Source organism: Rhinolophus sinicus, chromosome 12 (assembly GCF_057876585.1).
Source record: "Rhinolophus sinicus isolate RSI-liver-muscle chromosome 12, RSI-T2T, whole genome shotgun sequence".
Classification (NCBI taxonomy): Eukaryota; Metazoa; Chordata; class Mammalia; order Chiroptera; family Rhinolophidae; genus Rhinolophus; species Rhinolophus sinicus.
The window spans coordinates 13820650-13840069 of record NC_142512.1 but is presented as its reverse complement, the minus strand read 5'-3'; the positions used below and the strand labels follow the sequence as shown (position 1 = coordinate 13840069).

Sequence of the window (19420 nt, the reverse complement as noted above, 5' to 3'; positions counted from 1 at the left end):
CATGTAGGGTTTGTGTTTTCTCCTATCCACACCAACACTTGGTATTGTCACTTAATTTTTGCCATCGTCTGATGAATATTAATAGTATTTCATTGTTTTATTTTGCATTTCATTGATTTTCAGTGAAGTTGGGCATTTTCCTTAGGCTTTTCTTATGATTTGCCCATTTTTCTACTGGGTTTTCTTTTTCATATTTTGGATGCTAACCATTTTTTAAAAATTTTTATTGGGGAATATTGGGGGACAATGTGTTTTTCCAGGGCCCATCAGCTCCAAGTAGTTGTACTTCAACCTTGTTGTGGAGGGTGCAGCTCAGCTCCAAGTCCAGTCACCATTTTCAATCTTTAGTTGCAGGGGGTGCAGCCCACCCTCCCATGTGGGAATTGAACCCGAAACCTTGTTGTTGAGAGCTCGTGCTCTAACCAACTGAACCATCCGGCCGCCCCGCTAACCACTTTTTAATGTTTTGCAAATACATTCTTGTCTTTGACTTACGTTTTCTCTTTGTGATATGCTTTTTGACTAGAAAATTTAATATTTCCAAATTTATCAATCTTTTCCTTTATGGTTTGTATTTTGTGTCTTGTTTAAGAAATCCTCTCCTACCCTAAATTGATATAGTCTCCTTTTTATCTAAAAGTCTTTTTATTAACTTTTTATTTGGAAATAATTTCAAACTTAAAAAGTTTGCAAAAATGAAAATAGAACACTCATATACACTTTACCCAGTATCACCTAGTGTTAACATTTTACCTCAGTTCTTTGTCATTTGATATAATATATAATATATGCAACATATCATATGTAATATATCTGCCATAACATATACATTTTTCTGAATTATTTGAGGGTAAGTTACATACATTATGGTGCTTTACATCTAAATACTTCAGTGTGTATTTTCTACAAATAGGAATATTCTCTAATATAACTACAATACAGTTATCAACTTCATAAATTTACATAGATAAAATATTTTTATCAAATCTCTCATTCACATCCCAATTTTGTCAGTTGACAATTATGATGCTATTCTTCATAGCATTTTTATAATTATAATTATAAACCCTATACCTTTATAGCAGTTTTAAAAACCCTATAGTACAGGATCCAAAGTAGGGGTATGTATTACATTTAGTTGTCATGTCTTTCTTAGCTTCCTCTAATCAGGAACAGTTCCTCAGCCTTGATTTTTCTTTTATGATATTGACATTTTTAAAGAATACGGTCCCCTTCCCTTTTTTAGTACAATATTCCTTATTTTGTTTTTATCTGATGTTTCCTCGTGATTAGATTTATGAAATGCACTCTTGGCTGGAACACTGCACAGGTGCAGTATTGTGCAGTATTGCATCTACCGTGTTTCCCCAAAAATAAGATCTATCTGGACAATTAGTTCTAATGCATCTTTTGAAGCAAAAATTAATATAAGACCCGGTCTTATTTTACTATAAGACCGGGTTTTATTTTACTATAATATAAGACTGGGTAATATAATATAATATAATATAAATACAAATATAATACTGGGTCTTATATTAATTTTTGCTCCAAAAGACGCATTAGAGCTGATTGTCCGCTAGGTCTTATTTTCAGGGAAACACAGTATGCAGTATTACATAGTAGTTTTTCGCCTTTTTCAGAATGTCACATCTGGAGACACACAATAGCTGTCTGACCCTCATTGGTTAATTTTGATCACCTGGTTAAAGTGTTGCCCAATTTCTCCACTGTATAATTACTGCTTTCTTTTCTTCCTTTTTTTTTTTTCTCAATCCCTTCCAACTTATAAGCCATCTTAGTGAGATACTTTAAAACATGCAAATATCCTGCTCCTCATCAAAATTTCTCCCTAGCTTTAGCATCCACTGATGATTCTTGCTTTATCCAATCTTTGGTGGAAAAATGATTCACTTAAAAGTTTTTAAGTTTTGAACTATGTATAATGTCAGATGGTTCATATGTACAATGTCAGATGGGTAGTAGACTTGTTGAGGTTATCACTTTGTGAGGGGTGTAAATGTCTAGTCACTATGTTGTTTTGTACACCTGAAACTAACAACGATAAAAAAAGGGTTCATAAAAAAAGTTTTTAAATTTTGTTTTTATGTGTATCTTTAACCTGAATTGATTTTGTATAGTGTGAGATGGGGATCTAATCCTATCTGCTCCTTCTCCTTCCCATATGGCTAACTAATCAGCTCCATTAGTGGAATAGCTCATTTTTCCCCCCACTGGTGAGAAATGTCCAGTTCTCCATACATCAAATTTACATTTTTGCTGGGTTTGTTTCAGTGCTCTCTACTCTGTTCCATTGGTCAATTTGTTTATCCTTGCATCAATACTATAGTGTCTTATTATAGCTTTGGGATAAATGTTGATATATGGTAGGGCAAGTAGCCCATCATGATCTTCTTTAAAATTGTCTTATTCATTTTTGCCCTCCAGGCAATTATATTCGTTGTCACAGGTAATTAAGAAATTAAGCAATTTTCCCAAGGTCACGAAGCAAGGAAGGAGGAATTTATACCCGTCTGCCCAAGGCCAGAGCTTTTTCTATTACTTCCTGGGGTTCTGCCTTCCCAAGGCCAGATTAATGGTTTTCTAGGCATGAAGAAGTGGAGCTCCAAGAATCAAGTGTGAACAATAGAGGGGCAGGTGGACTGGTTTGGGTTTGGTCTCTGAGGTGCAGACTTTGCCAGCCAAGGGAGGGGGCTTGGACTGGGCTGGCAAAGTGGAAACAGAAGATCGTCAGAAATGGGATTGAGAGAACCCCCACCCCAGGACTGATCACCCACGGGTGTCCATGGGCACATATTGTTGCTTTCCATGCTGAGCAGGGTAGTGCGGCAGCAGCCTCAAAGGGGGACCTGCAGCTGGTTTTATGATGGCGGTTGTGGGGGTGCGGGAAGGCACGGAGGGGAAATAACCTGATTGACTGTCTGGAAGTCAGGACGGATCCCACCCCAGGGTGTCCCATCCTCCTCCAGCCCCTCCCTGCCTGATTAAGGGGCCCTAATCAGCTTTGGGAGATTAAGGGCTCAGGCCAGCTGTTACCCCTCCCCCCGCCCCTCCTCGCCCTGGCCTGGGCTGCAAAGGAGACCTGTGGGAGGGCGTGTGACCCCTCACCCCGGCCTTGGGCCTGAGCCTCGGACTTTCCCGTGAGTGGCAAATGCACCCCCGCATGGATACGGGTCCCTTCTGCCTGGGATCGATCTAAGGAGGGGGTGGGCGTGTCTTCACTGACCCCCACTGACAGCTCTGACGAGGGGGGCGGGGCAGACAACGGGATAACAGGAGGGGGGATGCAGTGGGTTTCCAGGCCATGCCCTGGACCCCCATCTAGTCGGTCAAGCCTGAAGAGAGGGGTGTGGAAGTGGAGCTACACCATGGGTTAACTGGGCTTTGAGAAACTGGGAGTTGGGGAGAAAGCCCTGAGAGAGTTCTGGGGTGTGGGGTAGATTCATCTGCTCTCCCTGCTCTGTTTATGCTCACAGAAGCCGGCAATGACCTTCTGCACCCTCTTAGCGTGGGGCCTTCCGGACCTCCGTCTCTGCGCCCCAGAGTCGTGGGCTCCATCCCTGCCCAGCCTGCCCTGGACGCTGCCCTGGCCCCGGCCTAGGCTCTGGTTGCTGCTGCTGCTGCTGCTCCTCCTGCCGCCTGCCGCCCTCTCCGCCGTATTCACAGTGGGGGTGCTGGGCCCCTGGACCTGCGACCCCATCTTCGCCCGTGCCCGCCCGGACCTGGCCGCACGGCTGGCCGCCGCCCGCCTGAACCACGACCCAGCCATGGAAGGTGGTCCCCGCTTCGAGATCGCGCTGCTGCCGGAGCCTTGCCGGACGCCCGGCTCGCTGAAGGCGGTGTCTTCCGCGGTGGCCCGTGTCTCGGGTCTCGTGGGTCCGGTGAACCCTGCAGCCTGCCGGCCGGCGGAGCTACTAGCCCAAGAGGAGGGGGTTGCACTGGTGCCCTGGGGCTGCCCGGGAACACGGGTGGCGGGCGCGACGCCCGCTGCGGATGCCCTCTACGCCCTCCTTCGCGCGTTCCGCTGGGCAAGCGTGGCTCTGATCACCGCCCCCCAGGATCTGTGGGTAGAGGCGGGACGCTCGTTAGCAACGGCACTCAGGGCCCGGGGTCTGCCTGTTACCCTGGTGACCGCCATGGAACACTCTGACCTGTCTGGAGCCCGGGAGGCCCTGAGAAGGGTCCAGGACGGGCCCAGAGTCAGAGGTAGGCTCCCGGCAGGGGGCGGGGAGGTCGGTAGTCGGACCCGCAGCGGGCGGAGCAGCAAGCGGAATCTCTGTCCGCAGCAGTGATCATGGTGATGCACTCTGTGCTGCTGGGAGGCGAGGAGCAGCGCTGCCTACTGGAGGCTGCAGAGGAGCTGGGCCTGGCCGATGGTTCCCTGGTCTTCCTGCCTTTTGACACCCTCCACTACGCCTTGTCCCCAGGCCCGGAGGCCTTGGCCTTGCTGGCCAACAGCTCACAGCTTCGGAGGGCCCACGACGCCGTGCTCACCCTCACGCGCCACTGTCCCTCAGGAGGCAGCGTGCTGGACAGCCTGCGCAGAGCCCAAGAACACCAGGAGCTGCCCCCTGACCTTAATCTGCAGCAGGTAGAAGAACCAGGTTGGAGAGAAGTGGGGAGGAAAGCCATACTAGAAGAAAGCAGAGGCTAGCCAAAGAGAGGAGAGGAGGCTGGACGCAATGGGAAGAGAAGCAAGTAGAGTGGATGGAATAAGGAGGATGGCGTCACAGGCCAATAGGGAGAGAATAACTAGTAGCTCTACCTGTTCTGGAGTTTTCCGGGTAATGTAGAGGCTCTGGTCTTGCTTGGGGCACTTAGTGTATTGGGATTGCTTCCAGAGAGACTGCAATGAGACCTCTCAAGCACAGCTCTAAGGAGTAAACTCTAATGAACTCTACACTACATCTTTTGCAGTCTACTTCAAAGTAAACTCACTTCCAGCACCACCACCACATACAGTCTATAATAAACAGCCGGTGTTCTTAAAAGAGCAGGAAGGGGGTAGGATGCCCAACCAACCTCCATGCCCAGTTCGGAGGTATTCCCACTGCGGCTTCATCTGGTGGTCTTAACTGTTTGAGAGCCTTGACATCTTGTGAGAAGCAGAAAGGTCCCTCCTAGGTGGATCCAGGGGCTTCCATAATCATTTAGATCCATGGCCTTATTCCCCCCAAATCAGCTAATACCCAGGATTCCCTGAGAACCCAGAATCCCAGTTCAGACCATCTAGCTCCACTGCATTCATAAAAGAGGGGCTAGAAACCACTAAGATAGAAGGGAATTTAGATGTCAGTGGGCAGTAAACTAACCACTACAAAGGCCCTACTCAAAGCGTTGCACATGAGAGAAGGCTATGAGTCGGGTGTGTGTGTGTGTGTGAAATATTCCCCACCAATGCCCCTCATCTCCTCGAAGAGGATTCGGTAGCCAATGGGGAGAAAGGATGGGAATAGTCAATAAGAAGAGGAGAACAAGAGTTAGGAACAGTGGTGGGATGGAGGGCAGGTGGAGAAAGAGGGTGGAGAAAGTGGTGGAAAAAACCTTCAGTTCTCAGTAAGTACACAGCCTTCGGCCTGTCTGCCCACATGAGACCCCTGGGAGTCACCCTGGATTCCTTTAACCCTTTCTGCCAAATCCAGACATCAAGTCCCGTCACTTTTACTTCCTAAAGGTTATTTGAATCCATCCACTTTCTCCATTCTCACTGCCACTGCCGCGGTTCAGGTCACAGCATCTCTGGCCCGAATCTCAAAACAAAATCTCTCAAATGGTCTCTGTTTCAACACTTACCTGCCCTAGGCCTTGTCCACCTAACAATCAGATTGAACTTCAGAAATCCGACAGTGTCACACCTCTGTTCAAAGCTTCCCAGTGGCTTCTTCTGCCCTAGGTACAGTAGATGCAGGTGTACTGTTCCCTTTCTCCTGCACCAACTCTCCCCCAGTCACTCATCCCCTGGGGATGATTATTTCTTTTGAAAGCCTCCCCTCCTCCCTGAGCCTGGGTTGGGGCTCTCTTTCCTGTCTCCACAGCTCCCTCAGTTACCTCTACCCTCACTCATTGCACTGCCTTGATTTTCCTACCTCCCACACTAGATGAAAGATTCCCTGAGACAGGGACTCGATCCTTACACCACTATATCCCTAATGCTTTACACAGTGCCTGACACTGTGAGAGATGGAACTGGGAATAGGCTCGATGAGGCCTTGGGGAAGGAAAAATAGAAAATAGAAGCTAACCAAAAGATGGGAAAGAAGGCTTTTAGGTGAGTGGTAGGTAATAATATTAAAATTATATTCAGGGCAAACAACAGGAAAGGGAAGAGAGGATCTGTAGATCATGGAGAATTAGAATTAACCAATGGTGAAAAGAGCCTAAGAATCCTGAAAAGAGGGAGGGTCAGTGGGGAAAAGGGTGAGGTAGCCAATGGGAGAGAGGAAGAGAGAGCCAATGGGGAGGGATATGAGTAACCACTAACTAGGTGTGGAACAGCCAATACACATAGGGCTTGAATAGCCCAGTGAAAGGATAGGAAGACCAGTAAGTCTATTTATGGGCCGTGACTCAGAACCCTGAGCCCCCCCTTCTTTCCTTCCCCAGGTAGCCCCACTCTTTGGCACCATCTATGACTCAGTCTTCTTGTTGGCGGGGGCCGTGGCAAGAGCTCGGGCCGCTGTAGGTGGCAGCTGGGTGTCTGGAGCAGCAGTGGCCCGCCATGTCCAAGATACCCAGGTCCCGGGCTTCTGCCGGGCCCTGGAAGCAGCCAAGGAGGCCCCGTTTGTGCTGCTGGACACAGATGAGGCGGGGGACCAGCTGTTCGCCACATACATGCTGGACCCCACCCAGGGTTCCCTCCGCTCCGCTGGGGCCCCGGTGCATTTCCCTAGAGGGGGAAAGGGGCCTGGGACTGACCCCTCTTGCTGGTTTGACCCAGACATCATCTGCAATGGAGGTGAGGGCAAACAACCTAGCCCCCACTGTGACAGTCACCATGGACCCTCCACAAAGTGGTGAAAGAGAATGAACTTTCCCTTTCTAGCATTCCCACATGCTCCCCTTTGCAGAACCCATGACCTTTTTCTAGTTCCCTTTCTCTGCTCCCATCCCCCTTTCCTGGAGCCTCCAGGATTTGACATGACTGCCTACCTCCTTAGAAAGGGTGCCTCCTCTCCACCACAGTCCTCAGTGTCACTCTTCTCACTGCCCCTCTAGGAGTGGAGCCTGGCCTCGTCTTTATTGGCTTCCTCCTTGTGGTTGGGATGGGGCTGACAGGGGCCTTCCTGGCCCATTATGTGAGGTGAGTAGGGAAGTAAGGTAAGTAGATGAGCTTGGCTCTCTCCCTGCCAGAAATCCTACTGTATAGCAAAGACAGCACACTGGGTCCACTCAAGACAGAAGGGAGAATTTTTTTGGAAGGGGTTAGGGGAAGGGGTGCTGGAGGGCTGGCGGAGTCCCAGAGGATGTCTGGTTTGGGATGGCTGCCCTCCCCTGAGCCAACATTATCCCTTGCTGGCCTCCTCTCATGACCGTGGTCTCCTTTGTGGAAATGACTTCTTTCCCCTACCAGGCAACGGCTACTTCACATCCAAATGGTCTCAGGCCCCAACAAGATCATCCTGACTCTGGACGACATCACCTTTCTCCCCCAACAAGGGAGTACCTCTCGAAAGGTGGGAGAGACAGGGAACTGTTCTCCCCTGTATATCTGGTCCCCTGCCTGGGTCAGCTCTCACCACAGCCCCCCTAAAGGCAGTCTGGTTTCTGCCCTACCCCTGTCCCAGGTCTGAGGTCTGGAGATCAACGCCCTTATGTGTGCAATGAGGGTAACAGTCCCTGTCCTGACTGCTTTCCTTGGGGCAGTTGACGCTCCAACCAGAAAATGAGTAGGTTTGTTTTGTAAACTGCAAAGTGCTGTGCACTTGGGAAGTAACGTCACTATCACCTTCCATAATTAAGGTTTCTTCCCCTCCTCTCTTTAATCCACAGAACTCTGCCTGACCTCAACCCAAGACTGTGTATATTTTGACCCCTTGCATTGCCCTCTACCCTCCAGGTGGCCCAGGGTAGTCGGTCGAGTCTGGCTGCCCGCAGTGTGTCAGACATTCGCAGCGTCCCCAGCCAGTCCCCGGATACCTCCAACATTGGCCTCTATGAGGTGAGCCTGACCCCCAACGAGGCAGAGCTCTATTTCTGGAGTCATGTCATATCCTGCTGACTCCGGGAAATGGGGATAGGAGTCTAGAACAGGATATAGGGAGATGTCATGGATTTCTCAAAGGGGAGCATCCAGAAGTTCTTCCTGCCCCAAGATTTTCCCTTAGCCGTTATCCAGGTGAGGGCTCCCCAAAGGCTAATCACAGTGGCCCAGAGGCTGGAGGCCTGACTGGTGGGAACTGTGCTGGGATGCAGCCTGGTGTGGCCCATGAAAACATTCCCCACCCTGTTGGGAGCCCCGGCCCTGCCCCCTCAGTGATAAGCCTTCAGGTTACTGAAGGGCACAGGCCTCCCTGGAAAGGTTGGGGCAGAGGGACATCTGGGATGTCCCTGGTCCCAAAAAAGACATTTCTGGGACGTGGATTGTTCAGGATGGGGAGTTTCCAGATGGGGCTACACCTGACTCAAGCCAGATCCATGTCTTGGCCCCACCCAACATTTCCAGCCAATTCCAACCAGACTCAGGAAAAGCAAGTCTTACAGGGGAAAAAGAAAGTCATAAAAGGGCATGAGGACATTAACTATGGGGTCAGCAAATCTGAATGTGGTGGGATTGGTGGGATATAATGAGAACAAATTCAGGGAGAGCTGAGGGAGAGAGCTCAGCTAATCAAGAAGGGAGGGGATATTTAGAGCTCCTGGGGTCAGGTCACAGAGAATGCAGAGACTCTTAGTATGTCACTTAGAGGCCATTATAGCCATTTCTGAGGAGCACTATTGTCATTTTGGGAAGGTTGTTCTTCCCTATATGGGACTACCCTGTGCCTTGAAGAATGTTTAGTGTCACCTATCTCTGGCCCTGTTTACTAAACATAGCCCTCAGTTTTGTGACAATTAAAAATGTCTCCACATTTATTTCCAAATGCTTTTTAGGGGTCAGTATCAAACCCCCAAATTCTCTTCTCATCCAAATCCCTTATCAATAGACAAAGCCAGCTACAAGGACTAGGGCAAAATAAAAATGAAAGGCTCTTTGTTCATTCAAGATGACAACAGCAGATCATTGAGCCAAGTTCAGGCCCTTCTGAGCATGGGGCCCTGTGTGACTGCACAGGTTGTATACCCATGAGCCAGCCCTGCCAACAGCTGAGGACAATGAGGCCCATAGCCTGGAGGGGAGCTGCCTTTACTTCATATCTAGTCTATAATAAAGCCTGATCTACCCAGACTCCTGACTCCCAGCACAGTGCTCCCTCATTGCAACAGACAGTGGTGAGGGCTGTGATTTCAATGACATTTGTGGTGGTAATGGCTCACTTAACAGGGCTGTTGATGAACATATCTGGGTGGTGAGGACAGCCATTCAGGCCTTCTGCATCTCTTACCTAGGGGTGGGCTCTACCCAGCTAGCTGTGAAGTGGAGGGGCAGACCTCAAACCCCTGGCTCCTGACGCTCTTTGTCACATGGAAGATGTGTTCTGGGGAAATGGGCCAGTGGAAAAGGGGGCTCTAGGGCTCTTCCCATCATGGGATTTTAAGAAACTGAATTCACTACTCCCATCTCTGCTCCAGGGAGACTGGGTTTGGCTGAAGAGATTCCCAGGGGATCAGCACATAGCTATCCGCCCAGCAACCAAGACAGCTTTCTCCAAGGTGAGAGTTGGGCCCATGATGGGGTGTGGATTGGCCATGATTTCTCCCTCCTTGCCTTCTCTTTTCAGCTGGGTACAGAGGTAGGCCCCAATGTGGTTGGGGTTTCAGTGACGTGTCCTCTCCTCTCTAATGCAGATTCCCTATATGATCTCTCATAATATTAGTTCTTTCCTTTATGTGTTTGCCCTAATTTGCAATTGTATGTTCATCTGTGTGCTTGATTATTTCTTATCTGTCCCCCTCCCTAGACTGTAAGTTGAGCGAGGGCTTCCCTTGCCCCCTCCATTGTATTTCCAGCACCCATCACAGTGTCTGGAACGTTAGAAAGACTCAATAGAGTGTTTGTTGGGTAAATGATAGAAAGTAAAAAATGAGTTTCTAGTTCTGCCAGGCCATTCATGCAGAATGGCATAGTTGATGCATACTGAGTGAAGTGAAAAGTTGGCAAGGAGGCTATAAACTGGCTCATTCTTGTCCTTCCAACCTTAATGCCCCCCTTACCCCTAACACCATAGAGCCTTGGCCCGGCCTCCTTCCGTGATGTCTCCAGAGAAGCTCTTGGTCATAGCTGCAGAATGACTTAAGTGGACTACCTGTGTGGGTCAACGGACTAAATCACCATTTACCAGCAAACATTTAAGACGAAAAGAAGCCTCTTATTGAACCAAAGGAACACTAGAAAAGGCACCCGTCACCTGCTAGTGCCCATTTTCCCAGCATGCCCAGATAGTAAGGGCCTCTGTCCTGTGGAGTGGGTGTGGCTTTGTTGATGGCTCTCTGGGACCACAGCTTGACTACTCAATCCTTACTTCCTGAATTTGGGGAAGGTGAAAGTCTCAAACATAGCTGACACGATGATATAACCAAGCAAAGCAGCCGTGGGCCAACTCACCAGCACAAGTGTTTTCTGAAAGTAGTGCAGCTTCTCCCTGGTTCTCACCCCAAAGGCTGTTACATCAGAAGGGGAGGGTGGTGGTGCCAGGGGTTTCTCCTACCTGAGGTGTTTTTCCTTAAGATTGGGGCAGTTCAAAGTCGGATGGTTAATAAATCAAAACCTGCCTGGGTCCTGATGACCAGTGCAAGGGTGTCTTTTCATTCATAACTTTAAACTAAACCACACTCAGTATCTGAGCCAGTGGACTTTGGTGATGTTGTCTTTTCCAGAGAAAGAAGTAATCTGTAGAAGAAAGCCCCCCTACATGCCCTAGAGACTTTCCATTCACCATCTTTATCCCATCTTCCGAGTTTGGATACTCAAAAACAGACCTGAATAATAGCCTCCTCCCCACCTTGCTCCCAGGGCAGAAAATGCCTGTTCACTTTCCCCCTCTCAGCTCCGGGAGCTCCGCCACGAGAACATAGCCCTCTACCTGGGGCTCTTCCTGGCTGGAAGAGCTGACAGCACCGCAGCCCCCAGAGAAGGCATGCTGGCTGTGGTCTCAGAGCACTGTGCCCGCGGCTCCCTCCACGACCTCCTCGCCCAGAGAGACATAAAGCTGGACTGGATGTTCAAGTCCTCCCTCCTACTGGACCTCATCAAGGTGTGGGGGATAGGAGATGGAAAAAGGCGAAGGTGGGGGGCGCGGGGAGCAGACGGCAGGGGAACAGCGGGCTGACGTTGCCTCTTACCCCACCCTTACCAGGGGATGAGGTATCTGCACCATCGAGGCGTGGCCCATGGGCGACTTAAGTCACGGAACTGTGTGGTGGACGGAAGGTTCGTGCTTAAAGTCACGGACCACGGCCACGGGCGACTACTGGAAGCCCAGAGGGTGTTACCAGAGCCTCCCAGCGCGGAGGGTAGGATTCCCCGGCTGCCTCCGGCGCAGACGAGCGTCACCCGGGATCCTCATTATTTCAAGGGCCATTCCTTCCCTCCCTCCCTCCGCCCTCGCATTCTCTCCACTTCATACCCACTGGACGTGACTCCTGCTACCGAAAAGGTTTTGTGACCTCTGAGATGAGGAGGGCGGACTGTGTAACCGGGAGGCGGGGGCATTGTGAGGGGGCGGGACTCCTGCCCATGCAACTGTCCCTTAGGCTTTGCCTAAGGGCGGGGCTTGTGTCCAAGAGGCGGAGTTTTCTCTGGACACAGCTTTGTCTAAAGGGCGGGGCCTATTTTTGAGAACTGGGCTTTTTCTGAGACCCGCTTTTGGTTTTTGGTAGTTTCCTCGGGGGATAACTGCAGGCAGCAGGGCCAGACTCCGGCCTGGGGGGTTGGGAGTGGGTACAAGCCTGTGCTTTCTGGTGAAGGTGATGCGGGGTCTGTCCCCAGCTTCCCCAAGGCCCTCCGTATGCCCACGCCCTCTTTCTCGTCCCCAGACCAGCTATGGACAGCCCCGGAGCTGCTTCGGGACCCGGCCCTGGAGCGCCGGGGAACGCGGGCAGGCGATGTCTTTAGCCTGGGCATCATCATGCAGGAGGTCGTGTGCCGCAGCGCCCCCTACGCAATGCTGGAGCTGACGCCGGAGGGTACAGCCGTCCCTACCGTGGCGTTTGGGCTACAAAGGCACCCTGCTGTTAGGCGGAGCCTGGCCAGACCCAGCCTCACTCCTTTCCCTCAAGTCCATTCCTGAGACTTGTGGGCCTCCCTTAAAGATGGGGTCTGAAGAGTCAGGGCAGTGGAAAGCCAAGGATGAGGATTGGAGGGGGAGGCTCTTAGGCACCTAAACCTCCTCAGTGGTTTCCTCTGTCCAGATCCTGGACTTCAACACGCTCCACCAACCGATGGAACAGTCTCTTCTCTGGTTCTTAGGGGCCCCAGAGAGGCAGCAGGGTGGGGGGAAGGGGAGAAAAGAACCCTTGGATATGGTTCAAATCCATATTACTTATCATCTATAGGACTCAGCAAGCTGCTTGATCACCCTAACCCTTATTTTTCTTATGTGTAATAAATGTTAGTCTCTGCCTGTCACCTCTTACTGCCCCCTGCCCCCCAGGGTTCAGGGTTCCCTTGTTTCTCCCAGCAACTCCCTTCCGCACAACACTTCCCCAACTACTGAAGCTCTGATTTAAAGGACCCGTTTCCATTCCCCCCATCTTGGGCTTCAACAGTCAGGCCAGAGTCAGAGGTGGCTTCTGTTTTGGCACACTCCCACTCATGGCTCCCTCATGCCTCCAGAAGTGGTGCAGAGAGTGCAGAGCCCCCCTCCACCGTGCAGGCCCTTGGTGACCATGGACCAGGCGCCCATGGAGTGCATCCAGTTGATGAAACAGTGCTGGGCAGAGCAACCGGACCTTCGGCCCTCCATGGACTGCATCTTCGACCTGGTTAGGGGCTGGGATTGGGCAAGGGCTGGGCTGGCCACTTGTCAGCAACCTAGGGACGTTTCAGAAAGGCAGGCTGGCAGGATTTTTGATCTTCCAGGCTTCTTGCTAAGGGGTAATCTGAGGATTAAGTGGGGGCAAAGTTAGAACAGGGAGGCCTTTGGAGTGGGAGATGGAGCTCTGGGTGGGAGAAATATTTAATTCAACTAAAAATTTATTGAGAACCAAGTATGTGCTTGGCCTAGTGTAGCAGAAAGACCCTTGGCCTGGGAGGACAAAGGCTGGGTTGATTCCAGTGCCCTGTCAAGTACTAGCTGAGTACAGCTGACCTTGTGGAACCCTCATTTCCTGTGTGCCTGCTAATAATATATGAAAACAGTGCCCAGCACCTGGGGGCTGGGGATTGATGAATTGAAGATGAATGGGTGGGGGAGAGAATCGGGCATAATACAGAACCATGAGAGGAGCATGGCAGCCCAGGTCCTCAGCAGCCCCACCAGCTTCCTCCTTCTACTAGTTCAAGAGCATCAACAAGGGCCGGAAGACCAACATCATTGATTCAATGCTGCGGATGCTAGAGCAGTACTCCAGTAACCTGGAAGACCTGATTCGTGAGCGCACGGAGGAGCTGGAGCTGGAAAAGCAGAAGACAGACCGGCTGCTCACGCAGATGCTGCCTCCGTGGGTGCCAATGGGGAGAGCTGGGTGGGGAGGGCAGCTGGAATCCAACCATACTGGGATGGCCTCCGGGTAATCTCACCACCTGCCATCCCTAGGTCTGTGGCTGAGGCTCTGAAGATGGGGACATCTGTGGAGCCCGAGTATTTTGAGGAGGTGACACTGTACTTCAGTGACATTGTGGGCTTCACCACCATCTCAGCCATGAGTGAGCCCATCGAAGTAGTGGACCTGCTCAATGACCTTTACACACTCTTTGATGCCATCATTGGCTCCCATGATGTGTACAAGGTGGGGTGTGTAGAGGACAAACCCTCCTTGAGGTTCACCAGCCTCTAGCCCAGCCCTTCCTGCTCAGCCCCCAGGCCACCAGCCCAGTCCTCTTTTCCAGCCCTCCTGTTCCTTATCTCTTCTGTCAGTCCCCAGCTCAGTCCCCCAGCTGGAACATTCCCCAGGATATATGCACTAAACGTAGTTTAGTTCTCCTGACAAGGGACAATCACGTTGGGGGAGTGGGGTGCTCAGTACTGAATTTGTACAACCCCTTTCCTCAGGTGGAGACAATTGGGGACGCCTATATGGTGGCCTCTGGGCTGCCCCAGCGGAATGGGCAGCGGCATGCAGCAGAGATTGCCAACATGGCACTGGACATTCTTAGCGCTGTGGGCTCCTTCCGCATGCGCCACATGCCTGATATGTCCGTTCGCATCCGCATTGGCCTGCACTCGGGTAACTCCCCACCCCCCTGGGCCCAGCTCCAGATTTCCCAGATAGAAGGCTAACTCGGGGTTGGGGTGGAGGGGATGGAGGGCTTGTTGAAGCCACCATTGCATACCAGGCACTCCGCTGTAATTAAGAGGGTACGTTTAAGAGTGTCTTTGAGATTATGGGGTGCTAAAATCACCCAGCCACCAGCTTCAGCCCAGGCCGGGCCAGCCCGGCAAGCCAACGCTTCCCCACAGGCCCGTGCGTGGCGGGAGTGGTGGGCCTCACCATGCCGCGGTACTGCCTGTTTGGGGACACGGTCAACACAGCCTCGCGCATGGAGTCCACAGGGCTGCGTGAGTGTGAAGGGGTTGGGAGGGACTGGGGGTGGTAGGCCGACATCGCGGGGCCCAGGGAGGGAACGGCAGGGAGGGGACCCGGGAGGTGATTCCGGAGCTCACGGCATCCCCTGTCGCCCCAGCTTACCGCATCCACGTGAACATGAGTACAGTACGGATCCTCCGCGCTCTAGATGAGGGCTTCCAGACTGAGGTGCGAGGCCGCACGGAGCTGAAGGTGAGGCCGGCACGCCCCCTCCTGGGCGCGGGCTGGGAAACAGATTGCCACGCCGGACCCGGGTTCCACCTAGACGTCCAGATCCACTCACCCTCACCCCAGCACTCCTAAGTCCTCCTCTTCCCGGTGTCTTCCCAGGGCAAGGGCATAGAGGAAACGTACTGGCTGGTGGGCAGACAGGGCTTCAACAAGCCCATTCCTAAACCACCTGACCTGCAACCGGGGTGAGGAGCCGGCCTCTGTGGGCGGGACGAGTTACGAGGGATGGGCACAGGCGGACGGGCCCCTCTCCCTGCCTTCCTCCCTGTGCCTGACCCCGCCCAGCCGTGAAGTAGCGAGTACCTGGGCCCTGCCCTCCCTCGCCCCCATTCTGGATCTCTGAGGCCACTTCCCTCACCCCGCAGGGCCAGCAACCACGGCATCAACCTCCAGGAGATCCCCCTCGAGCGGCGCCGAAAGCTGGAGAAGGCGAGGCCGGGCCAGTTACCCAGGAAGTGAGGCCCGGCTGAGACAGGTGCCGCCCCTCAGCTCCCACGCCCAGCTGCCAATCTCCCCCCAGACTCGGAGGCTACATACCTCTGGGAGATGCTTTCAGGGGTACAGGCGCCTCTTCCCAAGCCTAAGGGCTAGACCTGCCTGCAGAATTTCCCACCCAAGCCATATGTCCCGGTTACTCTCTGACTTAGTGAGCCCAGGCTTTTTCCTAAACCCAAAGACTCTCCCAGGTAGAAAAGCACCAGTCACAAGGATTCTGGTTTGGTAGATCTGGAGTGGTCCAGGAATTCAGACTTGGGAACCGCTATAACCTGGACCTTCTGTGACTTCTCCTCTGACCCCCACTGCATTAACCCCCTCCCCGAGAGGCCGTACACAGCACAAGAGACAGAACTCTAGGGGGCAGCATTTACCAGAAGATAAGATGACTGCTGCCGGTAGAGTTGTGTTAGAGCAGAAGCCCTAATGTCCTCTACCCTCTTTCAAGAAACTGATCCCTGACTAGCCCCTTCCTAGGTGAATCCCCATGACTCCTTTCCACGATTTCTATCTGAGACACTCCTCTTTCTCAGGATTATTCCAGAAGGTCCTCTTCCTGAAAGTTGCTGCTATAGGTGACCAAAATTTGGCAAATACCAGTGGCTTCTGTGCAGCTCTGCTTCAAGGGATTCTGGGCCTTCACAAGAGCTGGTTGCAAACCAGTTGTGTGACCTTGGGAAAGTCTCATGCTCTCTGGGCGTGGGTTCCCCTCCGTGGTGAAATGAGGAGTGGCCTAGGTGGTTTCCACACCCCCTGGCTCTGACAGCTGGGCTTCAGAATGGTTGGTGTTGGGATATGGGGCACTGGGCTGGTGACCTCCAGCCCCAGTGACCCTGAGCCCTTCAGGGGATGTTGAGTGGGGGATTCTCCACCTCCCAGAGCCTCTAAAGGCCCCAGAAAGGAGGATCTGGGATTTGATGCCCCAAACCCAGAAGAGGTGAAGGCCTCCTATTCCAACAGAGCAGGGTTTGTCATGTGGCCTAAGGATTCAAGGGCTTCTGTTTAGCCTCAAGCTTTTGTCCCATCTTGATCCCCCACCGGTCAGAAATTGGCTCCTTCACCTGAGCATAACCACGTAATGCCCAAGTGCAGAGAAAAGCTTGCTTCAGGGCTTTGGGGAAAGAAAGGGAGACAAACTGCACCAAAACTTTACTAATCAGAACACCCAAGGGATAGTGTATTCTCTGTTTAACTGGGAGCTGCTGAGCAGGCAGTTGGACAAAAATCCTCTCTGCTTAGATCTTTGCAGCAAGTGTCAACCCCATTCTGGTAAGTTCCGAGCTGAAGTTTCTTTTGTGTAACTCCAGAGCCTGGGCCTTGGCATGTTTGACTGGGTGTCCTTCCACATTGCTGCAGACCATGGCAGAAGTTAGTAGCAGCTGCAGTCATGCAGGCTGCCACTATAGGTAGTGAGCGTCCAGATTCTGGGGGTGTTACAAGCAGAACTGGAGACATAATTGACCAAGGATATACAATCAGAGGCAATTCCTAGGAGGAAGAATGAAATCCTCACTATACAAAGTGTGTGGTTGGTGGGCCAGCAGCAACGACATCACCTGGGAGCTTGTTAGAAATGCAGAATCTCAGGCCCAGACCTATTGACTAAGAATCTGCTCTTTAACAAGTTCCCTCAGAGTATTTATATGCACATTAAAGTTTTTGGAAAAAAATAAAATAAAGTTTTTGAATCACGGAAAGAACTAAATGATCCTAGGATCCCTAAAATCGCAGAATCTCTAAGATTTCATAAAAACCAGGCCAGAAACTAGCCCTGAGACTTGTTCTTTTTGGTCTATGGGGTGATTTTGTTTTTATATTGAGCTAACATTTAAAAATCAAGACAGGAAAATGTATACCAAATTTTCCTTTCTCTGAAATCAAAACCACAGGGGCAACTGCTGACTTTCTGCTGGAGCTAAAGAGTGACTTTCCCCTCTCTCCAGGGCTTCATTCTTCATTTCTCACACTCCCCACCACTCCCTGAGGACTCCGAGATACCAAGATTTTCTAAACATCTCTTATGTATCTGTCCAGCACCTGTAGGCATTTGAGCTCAGGACTCCTGGAGTAGCTAATGTTAGGAGTGCAAGGGCTCCTGGAAGTTGCTTTACCTCATTTGTGAAATCCTTGAAATCCACAAGCATAGTGGTCTTTTCCTCCTTCCTAAAGGTAGAGAAAATGTATGAGAAATCTAAAATTCAGCACTTGTAGGTTCTGGTTACTTAAGGTGGTTCTTCTATAGGAAGTAGTTTAGTACACTTAAAAAAACATTTTTAAATTGAGTTTAGAGATGATTAATTAAAGACTTTTTAAAAAAACCCTAATTCACACACAATATATTTTTTAATTATGTATATATTTATATAAGCATCTCTCTTCAGATTTTCTCTGTACTTAGGTCCCAGGGATTGAGGGCAGACTGCATTGCTGGTGCCAGACCTGACAGTGTGGATGTAGCTCTTATTCCTCTACCTCTTCCCTCCCTCCACACCTCACCCTTTCCCTCTCCTTCCCTCCCTCTTGCCTTGAGGGTCCTGGGGTGGTTAATGGCCAATGATTCAGGGGAGTCGCAGGGAAGAGTCAACTGGGGCTGGGTGCATGGGGATTAGTGTGGAAAGCTGGGGCAGAGTACCACCCAGAGGAGGATGAGCTGGAGCCCAAACCCATTTTGGGGTAGAGGTGGGGCAGGCAGGGCTAAGCAGGTCCCTTCCCACTCTCAACTCAGCCTTGTTACCAGACCTCAGTCTCAAAGGAGCAGAGGTGATGGGGGGAGGAGTCTGGTAGAGAAGAGTCCTGTTCTCCTCCCCAGATAGGACAAGTCAGGGACCACCCACCCCAGAGCTCATAGAACTAGTGGGAGAAGAAAAGGGGAAAACATAAGCCTCAGTCACCTCACTGTCCCTCAGCCTCCTTCTTTCTCTGTCCCTGTCTCTCCCTCTCTCACCCTCCCTGTCTCTCTGCCACTAGTCTCCTCTTTCTCTGTCTCTAGTGTCCTCTCTCTGCCTGGCAGTTTCTCCCTGCCTTTTCTACATTTCGTCCATTTCTGCAGAACCATTTTTCCTGGGCGCAGTCAATATCTTAGAGCCCTGCTATCCTCTGACTGGAGTCCTCTCCACCTACTCCCCCTGTTGTTTCTGGTACCCGGGCAACTCCTAGCCCAGAGAGCACCTGGCTTGGTCATTAGGCACTCCCCACCTTCAGATGTGTTTACACTACCTCTGCCAGCTGGCCTGTGCCAGGAGCCCACACTTGTGTTTGTCCTCGCGTTTGGGATGGCTCTGTAGCCGGGACCAGTGATGGCACCTCCCACAGCTGCTGCTTCAATCCCATAGCTAGGATTCCACATCACGTCCCAAGGCTCACTTGGCGCCTTTTCTCTGTGCTGTTCCCTAGGGTCTTGGCCCTGCCCCACACCCCCACCTGCAGTGGACCCAAGGCACCCCCTTTTGAGGATCTGTGATGTTGAATTATGGGGCTGTGTTCAGTGGAACCTTCTGGACTGTGCACTGTGGACACCAGGTGCTGTGCTGTGGTGTTAGGTCCCGGGAGGGTAGGGGCTGAAATAAAGCTGTGCTTTCTTCCATTTCGTGGTGTGTAGTCCTTGCGGCCTGGGTGATCGGAACCCCCTATTCCTGGAAGGTTCAAACCCGGCATTACCAGGGAGGGGCTTCAGAGGAGGGTGAAACCTAGAGATGACTTAGGCAGGAGGAGGTGAGCTGGGGCCAACAACTCCCCAGGAGCTCCTCTGCTCAGGGGGTCTGCTCTGAGGGGCCAAGCAGGGAAGCCTCAGGCCTTTTAGGCTCTAGAAAAGACCAGGGTCTCTGAGGCT

The 19420-nt window shown here is 51.4% G+C and overlaps 1 protein-coding gene across 1 annotated transcript; it reads left to right on the top strand.

The window, feature by feature from the left end:
• Positions 1–2482: 2482 nt before the first annotated feature.
• On the top strand, positions 2483–19158 carry GUCY2D (guanylate cyclase 2D, retinal). The gene is made up of 18 exons (XM_088801928.1): positions 2483–4227; positions 4308–4612; positions 6625–6976; positions 7237–7321; positions 7592–7694; positions 8078–8179; positions 9751–9831; positions 11166–11372; positions 11475–11631; positions 12154–12303; positions 12953–13101; positions 13616–13779; positions 13875–14067; positions 14331–14505; positions 14739–14837; positions 14963–15057; positions 15196–15281; positions 15462–19158. The coding sequence occupies exons 1-18, from the start codon at positions 3507–3509 to the stop codon at positions 15553–15555; spliced, it is 3318 nt and encodes a 1105-aa protein (XP_088658054.1). The 5' UTR covers positions 2483–3506; the 3' UTR covers positions 15556–19158.
• Positions 19159–19420: the final 262 nt, after the last annotated feature.

Bases quoted from the DNA above. Each gene is read 5' to 3' on its own strand.
- GUCY2D (XM_088801928.1), top strand. From the start codon at position 3,507: ATGACCTTCTGCACCCTCTTAGCGTGGGGCCTTCCGGACCTCCGTCTC. The intron at 8,180-9,750 runs GTGAGCCTGACC...TCTCTGCTCCAG, and splicing joins CCAACATTGGCCTCTATGAG to GGAGACTGGGTTTGGCTGAA. The intron at 12,304-12,952 runs GTACAGCCGTCC...TCATGCCTCCAG, and splicing joins GCTGGAGCTGACGCCGGAGG to AAGTGGTGCAGAGAGTGCAG.